The following is a 22,926-nucleotide window of genomic DNA, read 5'->3' on the forward strand; positions in this document are numbered from 1 at the left end:
CCTCGAAACCTTAATGACTTGGAGAAGGTCTGCAAAGAAGAGTGGGACAAAATCCCTCCTGAGATCTGTGCAAACCTGGTGGCCAACTACAAGAAACGTCTGACCTGTGATTGCCAACAAGGGTTTTGCCACCAAGTACTAAGTCATGTTTTGCAGAGGGGTCAAATACTTATTTCCCTCATTAAAATGCAAATCAATTCATAACATTTTTGACATGCGTTTTCCTGGATTTTTTTGTTGTTATTCTATCTTTCACTGTTCAAATAAACCTACCATTAAAATTATAGACTGATCATTTCTTTGTCAGTGGGCAAACTTACAAAATTAGCAGGGGATCAAATACTTTTTTCCCTCACTGTAGGTAAAAAGAACAATAGACAAAAGGGTGAAAAGGACAACAAAAATCTTTACCATATTAAAATTCTAATGGGAAAGTGCCCCGGAAACATTTTCTTAAGCGGCTTCACATTACTTAAGTCCCCTAAGAAGGCCTTGATCATTGCCTGCCCTACATTTGATGTCTCCTGCCTGCACAGATGTATACATGTGTACATGTGACCAACACAAGCCAATTTAAATAAATGGCACCCCCCCACTGGAAATAGGTTTGAAGAACGGCACTACAGAATTGATACGTTGTGTCATTCAGCTTTGAACATAATTCTATATCTTGTCAAAAATACGGAGGAAAAGCACAGAAGACAACTGCCCCCCCCCCCCCTCCTATCCCAATTGGCCCCATCCAGTGACAACTCCTTCCAGCACCCCCTCCTCCCTCACCCCTTAAGCCCCTCATTCCAAATACATCCCCCTGGCACTCCATAACCCCTCCCCCCTCCCTCGCTCCACCATCACCCATTCTTTTATCCGTACGCCACCCAATCTTTTGCTTAGTGACGACCGGGTAGGAGGCAGACTTGACACTCAATTACATTCTGCTGCTGAAAATGTAGCCCCCTCCTAAACTGGTGTGGAGATTTCCCAGCTTGCAATTTACTAAACCACACGCTTCACTCAGCCACACGCATTTTGACACCATTTCCAGTACTTAAGATTTGTCGCCCTTTGTAAAATATTAGCAAATGTTAAAATGTTTGGCTATCTGACTTAAGAATTTAATGAGGAATTGTGTAATCCCTCTGTGTGTAATATTAATATGATTAAACTGTTACTATTCTGAATGTTAGACACAATCACGCATTCCAGGAATTTCAGGAGATTTTAACAATAAGCGCATTACAAAGGTACGATAATGGTTACAAACATACCTTATCCACACATACATCGTTAGAAAATGCGGTGTTTCAAGTTAATTAAACATGAAGCATTCAGCAGGAACTTTCTCTTTTAACCATGTTTTGCTTTCACATCAAGTAAAAATTCGGGCTTATTTATTATAAAGACGGTCACCGTGTTGGGTCTTATTTTAAGTTACCTTTTCATGAACCATTCAACAAACCATACAAATAACCCTCTCAGTGGGGGGGGGGGCAAATGCACATTTGATTACGGGTGAAAAATAATCTTGACTCGAGAAAAAAAACACCATCAATATTCAGTTCAAGGTCGATGGCTTTCACACGATAACTTTTGGACCACTTTTAAAAGTCAACAGCACAATACTTTGGGCCTCTTGCCCCGGACAGGGTTAAAGTGGCGCTGCTCAGATATTCCATTCCGCTCACGCCTTTTGCCATAATCTGGATTGCTCCCACCCACCGGCTGCACATTAACCTTTGCCTCGTGTTCGCCTTCCTGACATTTATTCAGCGCCGCGGGAAAGTATTATAATCTCTCTCCGGCTATAATTTTAAATTAGCATGCGCTACTGATAAGTGCTCAAATCTGCTATTAAAAATTAAGTGGAAATACTATAAAGTTAATGAATAAAGCTTGATAAGGGGGTGGCTCCATACTCAGCCTCATCATTAAAACTGGGATTGGGTTTTTGCAATGACATGTGGGCGATGAGCAGCATTCCAATAAGCCGTGCATGAGCAGCGTGATTTACGTGGCGACGCGCTGAGTGTCTGGTGAGCGGCGGTACCTTGAGGAAAATGGTCGCGGCCGACTGTTCATTCTCAAATAAAACTGTGCCAGATGTCTCTGCGAAGGCGCTGCCATCCTCTGGGGCCATCCTCCAGGTTACTGAAACTTCTCCAAAGATGCCGGGTCCTCGCTCAAGACTAGAGGCCAAGAAAGCATTGCATAATCGGTTGACCGGGGCAGAGTTTTGAGCTTGTTGATTGTAAAATGTACCGTCAACCGAATAATACCAGGAAGCATGCACCACCCATAAGCATGATATGAACACGTTTCACAGTGGTTACCCAGGCTATGTAAGGTAATAAAGTGGCATTAACTAAATAACCCACGTTAAAGATTAATCTCAATATGGACCTCCTCGAACTTTAGGAATACATATGAATGTTGAAGGAGAATAATTTATTAAAACAGATCACTGGTGGAATGTGATTTAGTGTTTTCCCCACTTGGAGAAAGTTTTGTGCTGGGAACACTTAGTTGAATATCAATAATAAATGTCAACACACTTGGCATTTTCCTGACTGTGCGGTAAGGTGTTTACAGTTTAGGATTAAAACAGTTCAACAGCCAAATTTGAGCTATAACATATTTTGAAACGTGAAACGTTTGTTTAAGAAAATACCTTTCAACAAATATAAAAAATTCAAAGGCAATACTATTATAGACGCATACCCGCATGTATCAAAAAAATCGTAGATATTGTGCATTATTTTCAAAGTAAACATGTCATCAAAAAATGAAGATTGCCACATTAATTTGATGAACCTACAAGTGGATAATATAGCATAGATCTGTCACTGTCGTAATAGTTACACAACAAAAAAACTTGGATACCATTGTAATTTTTGTATCTTGAAGACTAAGATTATACTAATCGGTGGGCTGTAAATATTCAGTCATTTCCACGAAATGGGATATCACAGACATTCATACTCACACCTATACACATGCCACATTTATTGGTATTTCACTATTAACTTCAATGTAAGTTTTAGTGCAGAAAATGCGGCCTCAAAGTAAGCCTAGCATTAGGTTGAAATGCTGTATTTTATGTATCATGTATTGAAAACCTCCCAATACAACATTCATATAATAAAATACATATTTGCAGAAATAACAAGTTGTCTTTGCTCATACTATACAACAGGGCACTTTTTTTCAGAGGGACACAAGTAGTATTACAGGATTTTCAGGAATATTATTACATAATTCAACAGCCCTTTGTCAATCCACTGCTGGATGAAGGTCCTACCCATGCTGTGTTGATCATAGGGGTTGTTAAAATATACTTTTCAACACAGGTCTTAGTGCAATGGCCACCACTCCACCCAGTCATCGTAATGTCGATTTTTCAGTAAATACACAAAGGTTGGTAATAGACATCTTAAGATTGGTTACACTGAATAGCCGTTCATCCGTGTTCTGAAAACAAAAGACATCACACAGTGTGATTTTTGCACACTTAAGACACTTCCGTGCAGACGTCCGTTGACTGTTTTGAGTAATAAAGCGAATGAGGACAATGAGTGCAGTCACTTGAATGGCCGCACTGAGATGGCACTGCAGAGTGATGGGAAATGACGTAACAAGAATAAAAGAGGCCAATACTTCACTACGGCGGTCCCATTGCACGTCCCATGAGGCTCTCCTATAAACACTTGTCTGGATACGCTGGCGACAGAGATGACTCCTGCTGCATCTGGGTCCGCTGAGATCACAATCGCAGCTCTGCCTGCAAGGGGCACATTAACAGCGGGCATCATTGCCGATTTTACCTACAACCAACAAGCTATTGACTTCAATTAGTGTCATCTTCGTAGGGAATGGTACTGTTGGTAAACAGTATTTCATATCTGTGCAGTTTGTTATTATTTTCCAACCGACGTTTATACACTTGTGAAGTTTTGTGTAAGATTCTACTTTTATTATTTTCATGAATTTATATTTTATTGTTTGATAATTGTTCACGATAAATACATAAACAAATATATATGTATTGTTGGCATGGCACAGACTACAAAAACATATTTCTGAATGAGCTGAATCTTTTATGTATTTGTCATTTTGGCATGCAATATATCATGCCAAGTGTATGATTCAGCAGGAATGTGCAATGTACAATAACATTGTCTGCATTCATAGGTGTAGCATGACATCTGCAGCAAATCCAGTAGCATTGCAAGACATGTGCGGTGAAATGAGAGCAACGCCTACTAATGTGTTCAGTTTACATGCCATTAAATATATTAAAATATCACCCCACACCTCATACAATGCCTTTCCACATAACCTAATGCAACCCTGTTACACGGTTGCAAAGTGCACATGTAATCATTAAACTGAGATAACCAATACTTTGTTTAATAGTTAACCATACATTTATATGGTATTTTATTCAAAATAAACATGTCTATGAGGATCAATAACAAAAAAAAAACATTTGTAAGGTGCCAAATCAAGGTGTCTTTGACAGCAAAAAAACAAGAACACATTTTGATATTCTGCTCAGCACCCTGCTGTACTATAATTTAAGTATGATATTTTATTACGATTATAATCTTTCCCATGGTGGCATACCACCCGTTGCAGAGATTTCGCCGTTGGTGGCGGCGGACACGAGCTGTACAGTATATGTCTCCTCCCCTTCCAGCACGGAGTCTGGCAAGGTGCGGAGGCTGATTGTCTTTCGGCTGTCACCCTGTTCAACACACAGTCGCAACAAAGGTCTTCAAACACGCTGACATCTCACTGCCGATGTGATGAAGAATGACGCACGGACACGCACAGGCAGTGGATGATCATACAGATAATTGACATGCTAAATTCAGACAATGACACAAATTCACATATTTGCTCAAATAAATTACACCAGAAATTCACTTCACACATAAAGCATGGCGTCTGCATTTCAATTACGTCTCGAAAAGTGACAATGCCAGAAAGAGGAATAAGGTCATCTCGAGCTGCCATCTCCAGCTGCCACGTCACTTGGATGGTCCCAGTGGTTCCATGGACCCTGGTGATGGCAGCTTCCAACAGGCCATCGGGGTCATCAAATGTGCGCGATTCCTGCACGTGCAGCTGTGGCCAAAGCAATGACAGGACATTTGATGGGGTCAGTGGAATAACGGTGCCAACCCACTTTGAAAGCAAAGGGAGATGCCGCATTATTAAAGCCACGCCGCCAGTTATGAAGTTACATAGTGGCACCCTGAAAATTAAATTAACCGCATTAATATTATGTTTCCTAGTTGTATGGTTGACCGTTGAATTGCTCTGTTTGTAAAGGATATGTTTAGAAATCAAATGTAGAAATATATAATGTAATTGTATATTTTATATACTGTGTATATTCGCACATGAACCAAAATTTACATGGGTTGAAAATGAATTACAAACACCAGTTTTTATTATATTAAGAGAGAAATGCCACACATACATTTTTATGTACTTTTTTAATGTAAAACATATATACATGTATCTAGTATTTTATAACCAAAGAGCACTTACTATTGTCTGTTCAAAAGCAAAGAGGCCAAAAGGAGAATCGTTGCTTGGGATGTTGATAGTGGCAATAATATCTCCTCCGAGTTTGGCTCCTCCAGTAACCAGAATCAGATGAATACTAAAGGTCTCCATGTGCTCAAACATATAATCATCAATAATGGAAACTTCAATGACACCGACAGCCTAAAACACATGTAAATGTAAAAAAAATGTTTTTAGCCGTCAAATATTATAACCTTTTCAAATGGAGGCAAAATTTAAATTTAAAAAAATAGAGCAAATCATGGGTTCATGATGATCTTTTGTCAGCAACTGTTTAAATGGCAAACAAAATGAGAATGTTTTACATGCAAAATGAGCCATATTTAAACATTTTACCGACATGCTTTCAATTCTAAGGCCAGTATTAACAACATCTATGTTTAAAATTAAAAATATTTTTAGAAATCATTAATTTACGTCAAATTGGGAGAAAATATCATTATATATTTCCAACAGAAACCATTCTTCCGGAACCACGTGAATTGGGCGCTTTACATTATAATGTATTTACAATGTTGAAACCAAATATCAGGTTAAAAACTTTAAAAATTTCAATGTTGGATATTTTCTTTAGATTATCCGATTATTTGCATTGTGTTTCACTTTAATGTGCTCTAGTGCTAGTGTAGTGACGCTCGGACAACTTGACCTGTAGAGGTTTTTCTATGCTTTATGTAGGACGCTCCACGCAGGCAACCTGACTTGGACAGGTATAACGCTCAGATGACTTGGGCCAGAGATGGCACGCAAGTAGGACCGGCATGAAGAGAGCGACGGCGTGAAGATGGCGATGGCGTGAAGACAGTCGACCCCACAGCAGCCCCGAACCTCGCCTATCACCCCTTTTTATTGCCAGGGTGGAACCCCAAACTCTGCCCGCGGCCACGCCTTCTTTTTTCGAATTAGCTCACACTTTCCAGAATTTCCCAGAGGGTTCCCTTCTGTAGTTACCCCTCGTGACCACTTGGCCACGCACTGTCCCTGCACCCGCACTGTCCCTCTCCCCGTACTGTCCCTACACTGGTAAAGCGTGACGCTACCCAATGCCACGACACCACTTTTGGCGGGAAAAGCACAGGAGTCACGTAATATTAGTGTCGTCATTTCCTTACGTTATTTTCACATCAATCCTATCGTCGAGAATGGTTCAATCCGAAAACAAAACACATTCGATTCTTCTGAAATTTCAACACTTAAATTCACGTTTTCGATCAATCCAAAAGCCAGCAACAGATCCCTACCGTATGGCTCTTGTGCAAGAGAAGGCACCATACCTGGCCATCAGTGAAGGCCACTGTTCCACTTGCTGGAGTGAAGTCTTCCCGGCTCGCTGTTCCCACACGAGCCTCCCAATGCAGGCCCACATCTCCAAAGTGTCCAGCCACCCGGATCACTGGCAGCCGCAGCACATTGTCCGGGGGTGGGAGCTCATGGCCAAGTACAACTCCACTTATCTCCTGCATCACACACGCACGTGGCAGTAGGCCAATTGCATACAAAACACTCAACTGATGTAAAAAAGCACATGTATGCGCGTAGAATGTGCCTAAGGAGATCATTGGCTTATCAAAACAGAATAGCAATATGGGAATTAGATACGTTATATACAACTCCTTAATCAATTTAAATCTGTCTAATATGAACGTTTTAAAATATTTTAAAATATTTTTCACGTAAAATGAAATAAAATTTATATATTACCTAACTACAAATAAATGCTTCTCTCTGGTATCATGTCTTTTAAAATTCCAGTATTTATCGACACTTTTCTTTCAAGCATCCATTCAGGGATGTAATTGGAATTAGTTGGACTTAGGAGACAAGACACTATTACCCGGGTGACATTGAACTGAATGAATCCATGAGGTTCATCGTTCTCCTCCACAGTAATCCCAGCCAGCTCTGCCCCAAGGCGTCTGACAGTCGGCCGGGAGTCCCCAGACACGTTTCCCAACAGCTCCACTGCCGAAATGTTCACATAGAACGTCTCCCTCAGCTCTGGAACTGCATCCTGAGGCGTAAGTGAGTAAAAAGAAAAAAAAAAACCTCAAGTCTTCTGTAACGTTTTAAATCATTGCTATCAAAATCAACTTGGCTATTGGCCAAATGATAAAAATGTATTGTTTTCATTACATAGCCGTTGTATTAAGCTAGATCACGGGCGCATGAGTAAGCACCATGCTGCCACACATACGCAGATTTATTTCAAGATGTGCATATTTTGAACAAACCTGCTGTAACAGAAAATGAAAACTATTCATTTTTTTAATGCAAAGGCTGAATTACAACACGCATGGTCAAGCATACTATATGGAGGCCTCCATCCATGAAACCTTACAATTTCCTCTTGCATAAAATAGATTGCCACGTTAATACTCACGGGTAGAATTTCTATCTGGACAATTGCCTCTGTTGTGTTTTCTCTTAAGATGATGCTGGCCACTGTGGCAGTAAAATCCATGTTCTCAGATGCCCTGTGCACCATTGGTTGGGATCCGGCTACGGTTGTCAAGTAATGTACGGCCACATCTCCATATGAGCCACCTTCCCTGCTCACCTTCAGCTCCACATGACTGACATTTTCTGCACAGAAAGCAAAGGATATTAATTTTACGAAATGGCTTGTATAACAGATACTGACATGCTTACATTGTAAAGTTATTAGCACTCCGTTTTGGGACGTGCCAATGTCAGATGTAGCGAAGTTAATTTAACGAAAGGCATGATGTAGCTCGGCTTTCATTTTCATAGCCCTTTTAAATACTAAAAATAGCAACCTCTGATTGCAGGTAATTAAAAAAAACACCCCCTGGAAGGTCATTGTAGAAGTTATTTCAAATCTAAACATTGACCTACATTAGTAAGATTGTACTGAAAAGCTAATTGCACATCATGGCATGTCGATAACAATTACTGAAATGTTGACAATGGCACTATCAAGGACCCACGTGGAAGTAAGAGCATCTATAGCGGTAGCAGAAATAAATAACGTTATAATAAGTGTGCCTTTTGAGGAGTGCTTTAAATCTGAACGTTAAAAGCCGTTCTTTTCTAATGGTCAGTCACATATACAGGTGGACTTGGGTGTTTCTGATCAATAATTACAGAGCAATTTGGAAACAAAAAAATTTTATAAGGTTTTTTTATCATTGATCGTCACCTCCCCGATCTCCTCTGATTCAATGACGTCCTTGCCTTTAAGATATATTTTTTACGAGTGCACATTCACATTCAGCGCCCATTAATTAGAAGCTGGAAGTATAGATGAAGTAAAGGTTTGCCAGAGCATGCACATAGTGATTGTCATGGGAAAGGGCAGTTGCGTTTTAAACTACATTTCCATGGCTTTCTGTAGCATTTCGAGTGGTTATATTTGCTCTGTAATTACCCATACACAATGTGACAGTATTAAGCGAGCAGAGTAGGAGTTAAACATAAGTTGCAGGCAGTTTGTGGAAAACCAATAGATGTATGTATGTTGAACTGATTTCACACCATACGTAGCCAGCCGAACACAAATTTACTTTAAGTTGCTGGGGGCCTCAAAGCTCAAACCACTGAGCCGGCATTGCCAAAATCGTGGGTTAGGATACAGGTTGCTTCATTTTATTAAACTGGATTCTCAAGTGTAGCAACATGATGATCTCACCCCTGTCATTAATGATAACACTCCAACAAAATATCGTGTTGAATTTGGGTTTACAATTAACTTGACTTAAATTTCATCTCTGAGAGTGAACCTAATTGTTTGTCGTGTGAAAATCTCAGAGAATGTGCTTGAGAAATGCGACCTCCAGTTATGGAAAGGATTTATCAAAAGTACTTTCTTCCATAATGAATCTCTAACACAGTGGCAGTACGGCCCGGCGAGATTTCAAAAAGTATTTCTCGTCACATCATGTGCTGTCGGATAGCATAATTATAATTAAATTCGTTTGAGAAAAACAAAAAATACTGCGGATGTGAAATTTGTATAAATCAAATTAAGGCAATATGAAGGCACTTTCCAACTTTAAACTTCGTTTTAGGATGCTTTGTTTCAAAACTCAACCATTCATTAATTTAACATTTTAATCTTAGATGTTCCTACAGGTCATAGTTAATAAAGTGTGTGGACATTAACGAAATGAAATATTTAAAAGTGCTCGTTATACCTTGTCCGAAAAAAAATATATTAAACTCATGCAAAGATTTAAATCGTTGACATAGAAAATGCAGATATGCTTCTTTGCTTCCAAACCTAATTATAATATATGACCACAACCCAAACACACATGATTTCAAATTTTGATTTAAAGCTTTCGTGACTGCAGTAATTCATATTCTTAGTTCTTTCGGTAAAGTCACGTTGAAGGGAAACACGAATACACATGATTTCATTAAAAAAAGCATTGCTTTAAACTATGAAAGTTTTCTAACAGCACGCAACTTAAAATAAAGTTTTGTAAATACATCTACTGGCCTCCTGCAACCTGAGTCTCATGCCACTCATCCCAAAAAGTGGCGTTTTTTTTTCTTTTTACACTTTCAATAAAATAAGACTTGTAGCTTCTTCTCATTCCACTGCACGGTAGATTGTGTCGCGTTGTTTTGGTTAAAAGGCCCTGAAAGCCAAAATACCTGAGGGTTCTTCTACAGTGACGAACCATGACTCAGGATGCCAGCCGAATATACCGAAGGGTGAATCATTAGCCAAGATGTTTAGCAAAGCGTTGCCGCTGGAGGCGTCAATCCTGGCCCTTGTCTGGCCATCCCGTCCAGACACAGTGACACTGCTCAGTTGTATGGAGATGGACTCTGTCAACTCAGGAATGGCATCCTCGAACACAGTCAAGCTCAGCACAGAAATGTTTTGGCCAGATAAAAATAAGACCTGAAAATGAACGAAAATACGCATTATTTAGGCACTTTTTGCACGTGTATTTAAACATTAAAATGGTGATGCAATACTATTTAACCTGCTGTAAATGTGTGCCTGAAGCGATGCTTAAAAAAAGTTTTAAAGCTATCTTAGCGGTATCTAATCAGATATCAACACAATGAAAATCAATCCTATCGATACATGTTATGAATTTTAAAAAAATGACGTTACTAATTGTTAATAAAAATTGTGATCAAATATTCCTAATGATACTCACCACTCCAGAATTTGGTGTGATGTCATTAACATCACCGATAGCAATCCAGTGCACAGACACCTGACCCAGAGTCCCAAGCTGACGTTCCACAATAAAGCTCACCATTTGGTCTACAGGGAGCTCTTCCAGTTCTGTATAAAGAGACTCCTACAAAAGTTAACATGACATGTGTAAATCACTTTTCAATACTCAAAGCATGGAATCATGTAACATGTAATGAAAACACCCAATCCACGCGTAATAATTATATTTGTTTTCGCTATCTATTAAAGAGACTGTTTTTGCTATCCTTTGAACGTCACGAATAAAACATGATTTAGCGTGCGTAAATACCAATAATACAACATTCCATAACTGCTTCGGCGCAATTCATGGACTAGGTGAATTTCTGCTATTCAAGGCCGACTATTCTCACGTTTCAGCAGAGTGGAATGGGTGCAGTATAACCGTGCACTCTAAAATGAACCAGCCAGTCATATGTAACGGGCAGGGCAAGAGATTTCCCCACAGTGTTATGGTATCTTGGGAAAAATCCACAACCATGCTCGTAACAGAGAAATCAGGGTGTGAATGACCTGACATACACACACTCAGAATAATTCCACAAATGTTGGAAACTCCTTAACTCCATTGCAGCTGATCCCTTTCAAAAAGAAGATCAGGCAGGTATATTTGTGTCGTGAGGTTTCCACTTAATTGTGGCATAGTGGACATTGTCGAACACCCTGTGATTAGTAATCAATGTGTCACCAGTTTCATGACACCTTGCCATGTCCTCCCAAGAGAGAAAAGCTGCAATTCCACTGGTGAAATTATGACTCGTGAAAGTCCATCGCTCTGGATGAGAGCTGAAAACCCGTCATGAATTGTGTCCCAGATTGAATATCTACTAAGATTTCTCAACAGGTTAAAGAAACGAGCCTTCAACACCAATCACGCTGTCAATCATCCCACCTTGGAGAATCCAAATACCCCATGGACATCGTCATTGGACCGGATGGTGATCGTGGCTTGGCTATATGGACCAACTTCTGCACCTCCATCCGGATGTTTGAGAACAATTTTAAATTCTTCATCATCTTCTGGAATGTCATCTTCCAGAATAGTCACAGCAATTGTCATATTGCTCTCCATGGGCTCAAACACCAGCTTGCTAGATCTACAAATAATAATAAAAATCACCAAATGAAATAATCGTTAAAAAATGGTGTTCTTACATTATATTTGAAACCACATCCCATTCATCAGGAGTATGCTTACTTGTCATCAAATATCTTCATGCACAATTTTTCCCCAAAGTTAGAGAAGGCCAACAAAAACATGTTTAGGAATGAAATATGATTTATTTATTTACTCAAATGAATCTCATATACACTTGTTCTGGCAACTATGTGCAGATTCTAGTATTCAAATGTTAATTCAACTCGGTCTTAGAGGACGGCCGCATTGGCATGTAAAACCATAGACATAAGCACTATGACTTTACATTTAGATTAACAAAACGTCATAAGGAAAAAAAAGGTGTACTCACACAGGTATGAAATCTGACGGATGATGTATGCTGGAAAGTTCATATATAGCAAAATAACCTTCAGCAGCAAGTGCAAGTAAAGTTCTGTTTTCATTTAAAGAAGCCACAGTGAGCGGGAAGATGTCATTGGCTGCAGGAAGATTCAGTGCCTTCTCAAACAGCCCCGTGTCTGTTCTCCATTCAAAGAGAGATGAGCCTCTTGATCCAGGAAGAATCAGGTAAACTATATTTTTAAAAAATATGACATAAAAATTTGATGAGCATGACTGCATGGTGATTGGCGACAACTAAAGGTGATGCTGGTAATGGCGATGATTATGAATAATAAAATACGTCAACGTTGTTTTACTGATATATATGCATCTCCCAAGTATGTATATCCAGCCGAATGTGCTTTATGACAATATTTATTTAGCTCCATCTGCTTACTTTAAGGGCGATGGTTTATTGGAGTAGAAAATAAAAGGTACGATAAATTAAACATGTTTTGTGTGCTGGTATCCCCAACAGCTTAGGGCTTTAGAGAATTTTGAGCTTAGCAATAATGCAGCCACAATCCATCATCATTATTATCAAGGTTCCATTAACACTCTTTGATGAACGGTGAGTATTGATGCAAGAGAAACTGTACCATTGCCTCCAGAGGCTGTGAAGGTGTTTATGCGCTTTAAGCTTTCAATTAAAAGTGTCTGTTGATGCACAGTGGAGGACATCTCCAAATTCCACCGGTATATGTCCAAAGTCATGCTTCCCAATTCCGCTGTAAAACATGAATTACAAAGCCACGCAAATATAGCTTAACATTTATGCTTAATCCGATGAAGTATGACACGAAGCTGTTTCAAATGATAATCACATCGTGTAATACATATAGGTTTTTTTCGTGAATTGAAAAAAAGAGAAAGTTGGATTCCAAATGGGTGTAGCATTGTCCAATAATGCATGCTGCCATTTACGCAAAAGTACAGTTATAATAAATAAAAATAAATACATTCTACATACAATTATGATATATCTATATTGTCATACCACCATTCATAATATAATCAAGTATATTTTGGTCAGAAAGGGTTATTGATTGATCGTGAAATTATTTAAGATAAATCGGGGTTACAAATGCAAACACATACAATGGCAGGCTGGTATGGAAAAAAGAAAGCACAGGAACTGTAAAACAACAAACTGTCAACTATAAAAATTATTGAATAACTTGTGATATACATTCAACACATTTGCATACAAAATGTAAACACAATGAATAAAGTATAACTCACACAAAATATTGCAAAACTAGAATCCACAAAATGTCACAACTTGCACACATCTCAGTGAATTGTTTTTTTTTATCGCTGACTCTGGTATAGAGAGAATGGCTCAGAGGTGCGAGGAACCGAGGCAGCCACGCGACAGCCGGTGCCCAAAGTTATCCAAACTCTGCAGTTCTATATATATAAAGGTGTTATCGCCCAACCAATGAGTGTTTACATTTCGGAGAAAACCGTAGCACTTGGGGAAAACCCACGTGTGCAAAGGGGAAACACTCTATCCCATACAGAACATTTTTTACTGTACTGCCTTGTCCTGGAAAGCCAGGGCATGGCACCTCGATGCCCAAGGGGAGTTTTATATTCGTGCGGTGAACCACCAACCCATGCCTCCTCAGTGCTGCATTACAAGCGTGTGCCACAACCGCCCGGTATACAAATAAGGTAAAGAGTAGATGACGTCAGTGATGATTATTAACTACCAATTAACACTGGATGTAAAAATAGTGCTTTAAATATGCGATAATTAAATGGGAAGAAAAACAATTACTTGAGCTGCTTTTATTTAAAACAAATAAGAGCGTCTCATTTTTCATGGAGCAGACGTGCAAGATTCCAGTTCCTCCTGCAGCGAGGTCCAGAGGGCTCTGCAAGCGAGACTCTCTCCACGCATACAAGCGGGAACGCCAAACGTTTTCACCAGGGTCCTGTGCACGTAACACCAGGAGATTTGAAATCCCCTGGAGGTGAAACATCGCCATGTCTCCGGCCCAGGGAGTGCTTAGGCTCTGGTAAGAAGCAAACCCGGTTCCATTCCACACATAAACCTGGCAAGGACAAAGCACAAGTTAACCAAAGCAAGAGCAGCTGCACATTTTTTTGCATTTATCATTTACAACAACTATGTATACTGCTATTAAATGCTCACAATGTGTAAAGAGTATGACAAGTCACAATGTTTATTAATTATAATCTATTCCCAAATGATGTCGTTCTTGTCTTAAACCATGCACACCTAGCCCTTAAGGAATTTATCCTGTTTTCTCTTTCACACGTTACACTTTTTTTGTGTTACTCGGCACATGTGCTTACCTGTGTGATCACATCAGTCTCATTGAATATGTCAAGGCAAATTAAATAATTGTTATGTTCATAAATAAAATGTTTGACTGATTTGAATCTCTCTCCAGGGAATTCTTGAAGCTGTTCAAGAGAAAGAGGTCTTTAATGAATTAATCAATTCATGCACATTCAAGAGCTGACAGAAAATATACGCTTAATATGTGTTACATGAAGGAATGGATATTATTAATTGAAGGCATTGACTCAAAATGAAGCGTACCAGCTGTATACCCCCATCTGGAAGGAAGGCATAGAGATTACTGCCTCCGTTATCGCTGCTGATGAGCACATGAGGAGTGCTGTTAACGCTTAGCGTCACACAAGTGGAAGCACCATCTGTAGGGAAATGCTGGAGACAGGACATAACGTCGTTGCAGAGGTTCACGGTTTAGAATCCAGCGGCCGCCCTGAGCAATACTGCAGGTGTGTATTAAACGTTAAAATACTGCTTCACGGTGGATGTTAACAGATTCCGTGTTGTCATTTGCAAGAGTAGGCCCTCGTGTGTCAGCGTCATTGTATACATTTGGAAAATAAAATACTAAATTACCCGCAAATTCCTCAGTTGGAATACACTGTTACAGTACGAAGTAAATCATCGCCCTCGAATGCAAAAAACTGGGCAGGAACCTCCTTAAAAAAGAGTCACGAGGCTCGGTGATGCTTTGCTGGATAAACAAGCGTAATAATAACAAAAATACAGAAAATATATGCAGATAATTATTACATGCATGAAATGGACATACAGGGCCAGTTCCTTATAAATGTCTCCTCGCTGCTCAAGACAAATGAAGCCATTTAAAGTAAATATTACAATGGGATTCAATTCGATTGCCTGGGTGTTTCCTGCTCTCCCCTCTCCCATGTGTCACTGCCCTCAACCCACCTATTTCCATTTCACCTTCTTCCCTAATGAAGTCCCTCATTTGTGTATATAATACTCAATCTTGTGATTCAGCTGCATTTAGATGCTTAATGAAATTGAAATAGTTCTTGTGTTGTTGAACCCTAAACCGGTAAAATAATTGCCTTTTGAGCAACCACTTTCCATACACCGTATTCAAATATTGAGTTTCTACACAGTGTGCTTGTGTGGTTAGTACAACTGGCGTGCCTTGCTAACGCCAGCGCTCCCTCTTGTGGGCCAACTTAGCAATGTTCGCACCAGCAAGTCGGCATCCCATCATTCACCAACTAAGCAGTTGCAATATTAACCTGATGAATGCATCACCCGCTCCACCCCACATACAACATTCCCGTACAGGCGGACCGGCAAACTAAACACGGCCATAGATGTAATACCCCACATTACATGTCTAGTTTAAGATTATGCACAGGGGTGTTAAAACAACAAAAAAAACTGCTTAAAACAATTAACGGGGGCCTACCTGCTGAGGCACAAACACGCCTTGCCAGCGATAGATTGTGGACAGCTCTGTGCCATTCAAATCGCTCGCGTTTCTCACACGCACTGACTGCAGCAGCACGCCGTAGACGGAGCCGTCATGAATAAATGAGCACCAGCCTGCAGCCTCGGGGAACATCTGCAGAGTGGCTAATGCGTTACTATCACCCCCTGTGGAAATACAACACGCGCGCAATGCAACCAATTCAGCCCTCCACGCTGCTAAGTCTCTGCCGTCACAATAAAGCACCGACGCAATTCATATTTTAACAGCGGTGTGACCGCTTTTAAAAAATATATATATACAGTTGGAGACAACTTAACAAAACCTGCTGGGCAAGAGATCTTTTCAGAGGCACGGCGACACAATGCGGTGTGTGGTGAATGTGCTTTACAGTGGTGGATCTCGAATGGTTTCAAATCCTATTACGATCCCCGCACACAAACGGTACGCTCCGTATCGAATGCTCCATATGTGCGTGGAGTCAGAAGCACAGTGGGGGGGGCGGCGCCGGTGGGGGGGGGGGGGGCTTTAACTGTGTAAGCGTATTGCACTTTATATTTTAGCCGTTACTGATCGGTATTGGAAACGAGCAGCGAACTCGCCAGCCGACATCCATCCCAAAAGATCCACCACTGTTTGCCGTGGGTGGCACGCGTAAGGGAGGATCTACCGAATCTTACTCTGCCCCTGGGCCGTCCCGGGCTGGGTCTCCCACTCCACGCTCACCCTGCCCAGCAGACCCTGGCTCCGTGTCACATGCATGTAGACGGTCACGTCGCCCTCTCGCACGCTCACCGACGCGGACCTGGCGGACAGAGCCACGTGCTTTGCGTTCGTGTCGTAACCCTCGCACTGAATGTGTTGTTACCCATGCTGCAAGCTGAGTGGCGAACTCTACTTTTTTTTTCTCTGCGAGAAATTGCGCCCAATTTTTCTTGTATCCGTACAGAATCAGAATATGAATTCATACTGGAGGAATCTGATGAGCTATAAAGCTCATTTTTCACAGTTGTCCAGTCGGGGCGGGTAAGAACGTTATAAAAAACAAGAATGCAAAAACATGACAGCAGTGCAAAGTACAAGAAAGGTAAAAGAATTACCCAAACACATACAAATACAACAACAACTAAACCATCTCCATCCTACCAGACAAAGCCCACTCAGGTATTAACTTATTTTTCAACAGCGACCTGGCCGCAAATGATAGCTCAACAAAGTGCACATTTATCGCATCAAAATAATATAAATAGTTTAAACGCATGTTTCTGAATGTGGAGCGAAACACCGGAGGACCCGGAGAAAAAAATCCATGCGACCACGGCGAGAACACGCAAATATAGAGCAGGGGTCAGAGTCGGGATCGAACCCCCGAACCTCCTGCATACCAGGCGAGGAAGATAACATCTCACCATCGTGGCGCCCCTTGAATAAATACAGTTTTCCGTTCATTTCTAGAGTTGGAATAGCTTATTATTTAAGTACTGTAATTTATTATTATTCTACCAATTATCGGTGTAATTACTCGAATAATAATGAAACAACAAAAAGAGTTGTTGGAACAAAATAAGCATAACCTTTGTTTCCGTGTGTGCTGCTACCAAATGCTTATTAGATCACTAGAACTGCCTTGTTGCCATGAAATACAAAGACACATAGGTCAAAGTCAATTGCTATGATATAAGTTGCAGTCGTGGTAACCTGCAGTGTGAACTCGTTCCACATGCGTTCGATTCCCAGCCAAAGCTAACATGAGTGACGAGTGATATCTGCAGCAATCCTGCTACCAGCCCCACCACTCATTCAACAACCCACACTGAAGGGCATGGTGACGTACGGTTGAATCATCGGACGGTTTGCGGAGATGTTCATCCAGTAACCAGGTTGACAAAGAGTTGTATATTATTATAAAAATGCTAATGGATTGGTTATTTTCTGTTAACTTTTTTGAGCACACGATTAAAGTGTCACAATGTCTGCTGGATGTGAATAAAAAAAGGTATATTCTTTGCGTCTTTCGGTAAAGTCACGCAGATAGGTTCAAAGAAAATAACAAAAAACTAGCGGTGGCTTGTGTTGCGATTGAAACGTCGTAGTTTTTTGTCATTTTCTTTGAACCTATCTACGTGACTTTACCGAAAGATGCAAAGAATATGAATTCCTGCAGTCACGCATGCTTTAAGTTAAAAAGGTATGTTTCATAAATTGTAAATTAAGTACATTGGGTTTTCATTACATATATATGTAGCATTAAGGTGGTAACACAATGCTAATATGGGATATGTTAAGGCAGCCCATGCTACTGTAGAAACAAATTATCCCTAAAATACAAATGAAACTGGACAGCAATTAGACGTTACTATCAACCACAACAAACACTAAATCTGTAGCACATTGAAATCTACTATGCAGCCTAATTAAGCACACACATGTAAATATTTCTCGGATTAACCAAGAGATATAAGACGCAAATTTCAACGGTGGAATATTTAGCAGAAGTTAAAATTATAACAATTATTTCCTTAACATGCACAAACTTTGAGATTTATAAAAGCTCTCGAGTCTAATAAAATTCAGCAGAGAATTACTTCACTGTGTGGTAGTTATTAATCGTGCCTCAATTAGTTAAATGTATAGTAGAGTGTTTTCTAGCACACACCTCTGGCCGATGCAGCTAATTTTGAACGACGCCCTTGATTGCCATGTGATTTACAATTACCGATAAGGCTGCATTAATTTACGTAAGTATATCATGAAATATAATTAAAGATAAATGAATAAACATCACCTTGTATGAGATGCAAAGATATTCAGGAGTCCGTAAGGAGAGCCGTTCCTTAGGATTCTGATGGTCATTTGCGTCTTGTTTCCCAAAACCGCTCCTCCGGTGGGAGAAGAAAGTGTGACCAGGAATATCTCATCCATCTCCGGCTCATCGTCTATCACTGCTGAGATCTCCAGGGGCTGCAAAGATAACGGCGTGTGTGTCACCTCACACGAAAAGCCCCGTCTGCCTGCGTGCACTTCTCACAAGCAACTCAACGTCAGCATCCGCAGCAGCAATGGCACACCTCTATCCCGCAAAGCCTAATTAACGTTACTTTTTTTTTTAGACCAATTAATTCGGGGTCGAAATGAAATTGATTGAAACGAGATGTGATAATTGGGAATGCCAGTTTGCAACTCAATGAGTTAACTCTTCACTGCCCTGGAAATTGATTTTGTAGCAAGGCAGCCTTAATTAAAATTCTTTATAAAAGATGCGATTATATATTTATAACTCTAAAACATTTATACATGCAGCCACTTATAATATCAATACAGCTATTATTGTTCCATCACATTCTGTTATAAGTCAACGCAAATGCATTAAGTACAAGCGAATATCCACTCGAACACGCATGTTGGAAGTGTCCTTGTCCTATACCTTTGATCTGACTCTGTCCTCCAGAACCACCACACCCTCAGACGGGGTTAGATCCAGCACGGGGCCAGAGCTATTGCTTTGTGTCACCCTGAACCGCACGCTCACACGGCCAAACACCCCGAGCTCTGGCTCCCTGACAATCAGCATCCGTGCGACGCCATCTGCGACGGAGAACAGCACCGGCTCCGACAGCACCACCGGCTCGTCCGAGTCGAAGGCCAAAATGCCGTGTGCATCGTCGTTGGCCAATATCGTGACGGTGGCTGCGAAGACAGGGACATGGAGGAATGTATTCATGACATACATGCAAGGGGCTCAATTTCTCACTGAATATTTTCTGGGTCGCTGGCAAAAACTGAAGTAGGAACGTAACCGGTAGCTCCGGTAATCGTGAGAGGTATATTGGAATGTTGTATGCCGGGTGTGGATATATTTTCTAGGCTGTTGACCCGGGCAGACACAGATAAAATGAAGCCCCGCGTATGAGTAACATGCAAAGCAGTACATCCCTAATTTACATGAATAACAGCAAAGAAAATCCAACAAACCAAAGCACCTCCCAACGCCGTACTCTATACTATTATTCAGTGGGTATAAGTAGGAAGGTTTCCTCCTTATCTTCCTCAACGAGGTTTTATTTTAGATGACACCATCGGTGGACACAGTTTTAACATCATAATCAGGACGACATATATTTTAAATGTAAAATAGGTTTTTGAAAACCATATGTGTGTCACAATATCCTGTACCAGCGGGGTAATGTTTGGTAGTCACCTGTGTTGAGAGGACCAATCTCTACACCTGGAGAAGGGTTGGTGATGATCAGTTGAAACCTCTCAATTCCTTCAGGAATAGTATCATTCACAATGTCTATCTCTAAAACTTTAATGTCTTCTTCATGCTCAAAAAATAATGTCTGGGTAATAAAAAAAAACAACAGTATTAGTCTAATCAGTTAATGCATCATTGACATGAATTTAGGACAAGTAAAAGATCGATGAGGCAGACAGTCTCCTTTTAAGTGAGATCTGGGGTGTCATTCTAGAAAAATATCACGTACTTTTGTTTCACAAAATTTGGTACAAAAACAGTAGCGTTACTGTTATGTTGAACACGTCGGCTTTCGCGAACAATATTATTGTAATCATCAGTGAAACGTCGTACTGAAATTGTAAATGTTGCGGGTTTACTCTCCAACACAACGGTGTGCTAAAGTAGCAGTTAATTGGCACGTTCTGTTTATGCGACAAACCTTACTGATTGTCTGTGTCAGGCGGTGGTGGGTGAACGACACAATTTACGCGATCGAACCAAAAAAAAACACCTTCGTTATGAGTTAGCGTTTTGACGTAAAACTTTCGTGACTGCAGGCATTCATATTCCATGGTTCTTTCGGTAAAGTCACGCAGATAGAAAAAAAAATAACAATATTTTTTTTAATAAAGTGAAGAAAAAAATAATAAAAAATATCACGACGTTTCGATCGCAACACAAGCAATAATTTTTTTTTTTCCTACGTGACTTTACCAAAAGAACCATAGAATGAGTTATCGGTATATAGTAATATTCACCCCAGCAGTGAATATATAGTCCAGTCCAAGTTCAGCATCCAGGCTCTGTGGGTAGCACAGCAAGTATGCCCTGCCGTAGGCCACCGGCCCCCTTTGTAACACCACGGTCAGCTTGCCCACGTCCTCCTCCACCACAATGCTACAAATGCAACACGCATGGCAAGGCGACATAATAATATAGAGGAAAAACCACATTCAGCATGGCTGGCTACGTACGGTGCAAAATAAGTTCTATATACATACAATAATAAAAAAAAACCTTTCGTGTGAATTTGTGAAAAACTTTGGCAGTGCTTAACTACATCATTCTTCTCGCGGGAACAATTTTATTTGTAATACCGCAATTAGTGTAATTGTAACCATTGCTGGATAAGAAAACACATCAATGTGAACAGTATTAATATACACGCATGTTACCTGTTTGTTTTCCAAGATATTATTCCTCCTGCTCCATCATTAGCTTCGATAACAACTTGTGCCACCAAGCCAAAGATGTCTGTACCAGCAACGTGACAGTATGTTAATGAGCTGTCCATTTGAAACATATTACTTAGTAAGTTGATATCAAAATGGATAAAGAGTTATAATTCCGATATTTACCTTTTAGCTTATATCTAATTATTTCAGGTTCTTGATGAGATTGAATGCAGCAGATTTGAAGTTTGAAAAGAGCAGAGGAAAGGAAGAGAATCAAAGATGGAGAAAAGTCAAAAAGTTATTGAAAAGAAACAATAAAGTAATTGTAATTAGGTTACAGCGGGGCAATGCATGGAAGTTCCAGAGAAAGTATGTAAGAAAATAATTTATCAAATGTTATGCATTGGCCAACTATGAAAAAATATATGCACATACAAAAAACAGTTAAGTGACATATCACCTATTAAACAATGCACGATACTGGAAGACATCAGTCTTCCGATTTGAAATGTAAAAATTCCCTGACTAGCACAGGTGTAGAATGTGACCGGAGTGTAATGACAGCTTACCCAGACGTGGAGGCCCAGCTGCTGTTGACACAAGCAACTCGACTGATGTCAGGTTCACCAAAAAGACCTCACTGACCTCTGGAATTTCGTCCTAGAAAAAAATACAAGGCAAAAGTGCACAGTATTTACACGAACGAGAAGCTAAATATAATGCCCCTTATCAATTGTGCAGGCACATGAAAAGTTAAACAATTAAACTGCATGTTTTAATTCGTTGCTTGAAATTTGAACCTACTCTTACACCTTGACGGGTAGGAGTGTTGCATTTACCTCCAGAACTGTGACACGGATGGACGTTGATGTCTGTCCCTCCTCTAGAATAAAGAAGCCGGCAGTGTGCAGGTAGTCCTGCTTAGGATCTGCTAAAGCCATCTCTCCGGGCTTCAGTGGCTTTATGGAGCCCCGAGAAGTCTGATACGTCACATTAACTGCTCCTGTAAACGAAATTATTACATCAGTCGTTACAGCCTGATGACACTATTGTAAAAAATTCAGAGTTGCAACCAATAATATAATGTTCGAGACCTTCAATGGAAACATGTCAGGATGTGTGCAATAATCGTACGTGTTTGATTGAATTATTTCAACTTTTGTGATTCGATGTTTGTGTGCATCCAAGGTGCAGTGCTCTGTTCAGTCATGCTTCTCAATTCCGTTGGTGCTTTGAGACTTATGTTATATTTGTGTGAGGTGCGATATGATGATGATGATGAGAAGGATACGCACATATATGTGTGTATTGATACACTCATCTATCATAAATGTGTGTTGCTGGTTCAGCAATATAGTCCATTTAAGCATTTAAATAATTTCTGTTTTGGGTAATAAATTATTTGCATACAAGCATGGACTCATCACCATTGATTGTACTATGGCTCGGGGCAT

The 22,926-nt window shown here is 40.2% G+C and overlaps 1 protein-coding gene across 7 annotated transcripts in view; it reads right to left on the reverse strand.

Moving 5' to 3' along the window:
• The window catches only part of ADGRV1 (adhesion G protein-coupled receptor V1), a 104,414-nt gene that overhangs the window by 41,063 nt on the left and 40,425 nt on the right, over positions 1 to 22,926 (reverse strand). For 6 of the 7 annotated variants that reach the window (XM_032953241.2, XM_032953242.2, XM_032953243.2 and 3 more), the window contains 26 exons: positions 22,312 to 22,475; positions 22,042 to 22,132; positions 21,656 to 21,685; positions 21,473 to 21,551; positions 21,056 to 21,194; positions 20,259 to 20,400; positions 19,485 to 19,747; positions 18,846 to 19,021; positions 16,741 to 16,865; positions 16,040 to 16,227; positions 14,872 to 15,000; positions 14,622 to 14,732; positions 14,080 to 14,356; positions 12,896 to 13,024; positions 12,265 to 12,487; positions 11,688 to 11,892; positions 10,734 to 10,880; positions 10,216 to 10,468; positions 7,976 to 8,178; positions 7,430 to 7,606; positions 6,870 to 7,052; positions 5,557 to 5,736; positions 4,963 to 5,127; positions 4,624 to 4,744; positions 3,655 to 3,778; positions 2,048 to 2,186 (listed from right to left, as the gene is read on the reverse strand). In XM_032953241.2, the coding sequence (XP_032809132.2) occupies positions 2,048 to 2,186; positions 3,655 to 3,778; positions 4,624 to 4,744; positions 4,963 to 5,127; positions 5,557 to 5,736; positions 6,870 to 7,052; positions 7,430 to 7,606; positions 7,976 to 8,178; positions 10,216 to 10,468; positions 10,734 to 10,880; positions 11,688 to 11,892; positions 12,265 to 12,487; positions 12,896 to 13,024; positions 14,080 to 14,356; positions 14,622 to 14,732; positions 14,872 to 15,000; positions 16,040 to 16,227; positions 16,741 to 16,865; positions 18,846 to 19,021; positions 19,485 to 19,747; positions 20,259 to 20,400; positions 21,056 to 21,194; positions 21,473 to 21,551; positions 21,656 to 21,685; positions 22,042 to 22,132; positions 22,312 to 22,475 (4,163 nt within the window). The remainder of the gene's footprint in view (positions 1 to 2,047; positions 2,187 to 3,654; positions 3,779 to 4,623; positions 4,745 to 4,962; positions 5,128 to 5,556; positions 5,737 to 6,869; positions 7,053 to 7,429; positions 7,607 to 7,975; positions 8,179 to 10,215; positions 10,469 to 10,733; positions 10,881 to 11,687; positions 11,893 to 12,264; positions 12,488 to 12,895; positions 13,025 to 14,079; positions 14,357 to 14,621; positions 14,733 to 14,871; positions 15,001 to 16,039; positions 16,228 to 16,740; positions 16,866 to 18,845; positions 19,022 to 19,484; positions 19,748 to 20,258; positions 20,401 to 21,055; positions 21,195 to 21,472; positions 21,552 to 21,655; positions 21,686 to 22,041; positions 22,133 to 22,311; positions 22,476 to 22,926) is intronic. The other variant, XM_032953244.2, reaches the window with a different exon arrangement.

This window comes from Petromyzon marinus, chromosome 13 (genome assembly GCF_048934315.1).
Source record: "Petromyzon marinus isolate PM22_M1 ecotype Great Lakes invasive population chromosome 13, UKy_Petmar_22M1.pri1.0, whole genome shotgun sequence".
NCBI classification, from domain to species: Eukaryota; Metazoa; Chordata; class Hyperoartia; order Petromyzontiformes; family Petromyzontidae; genus Petromyzon; species Petromyzon marinus.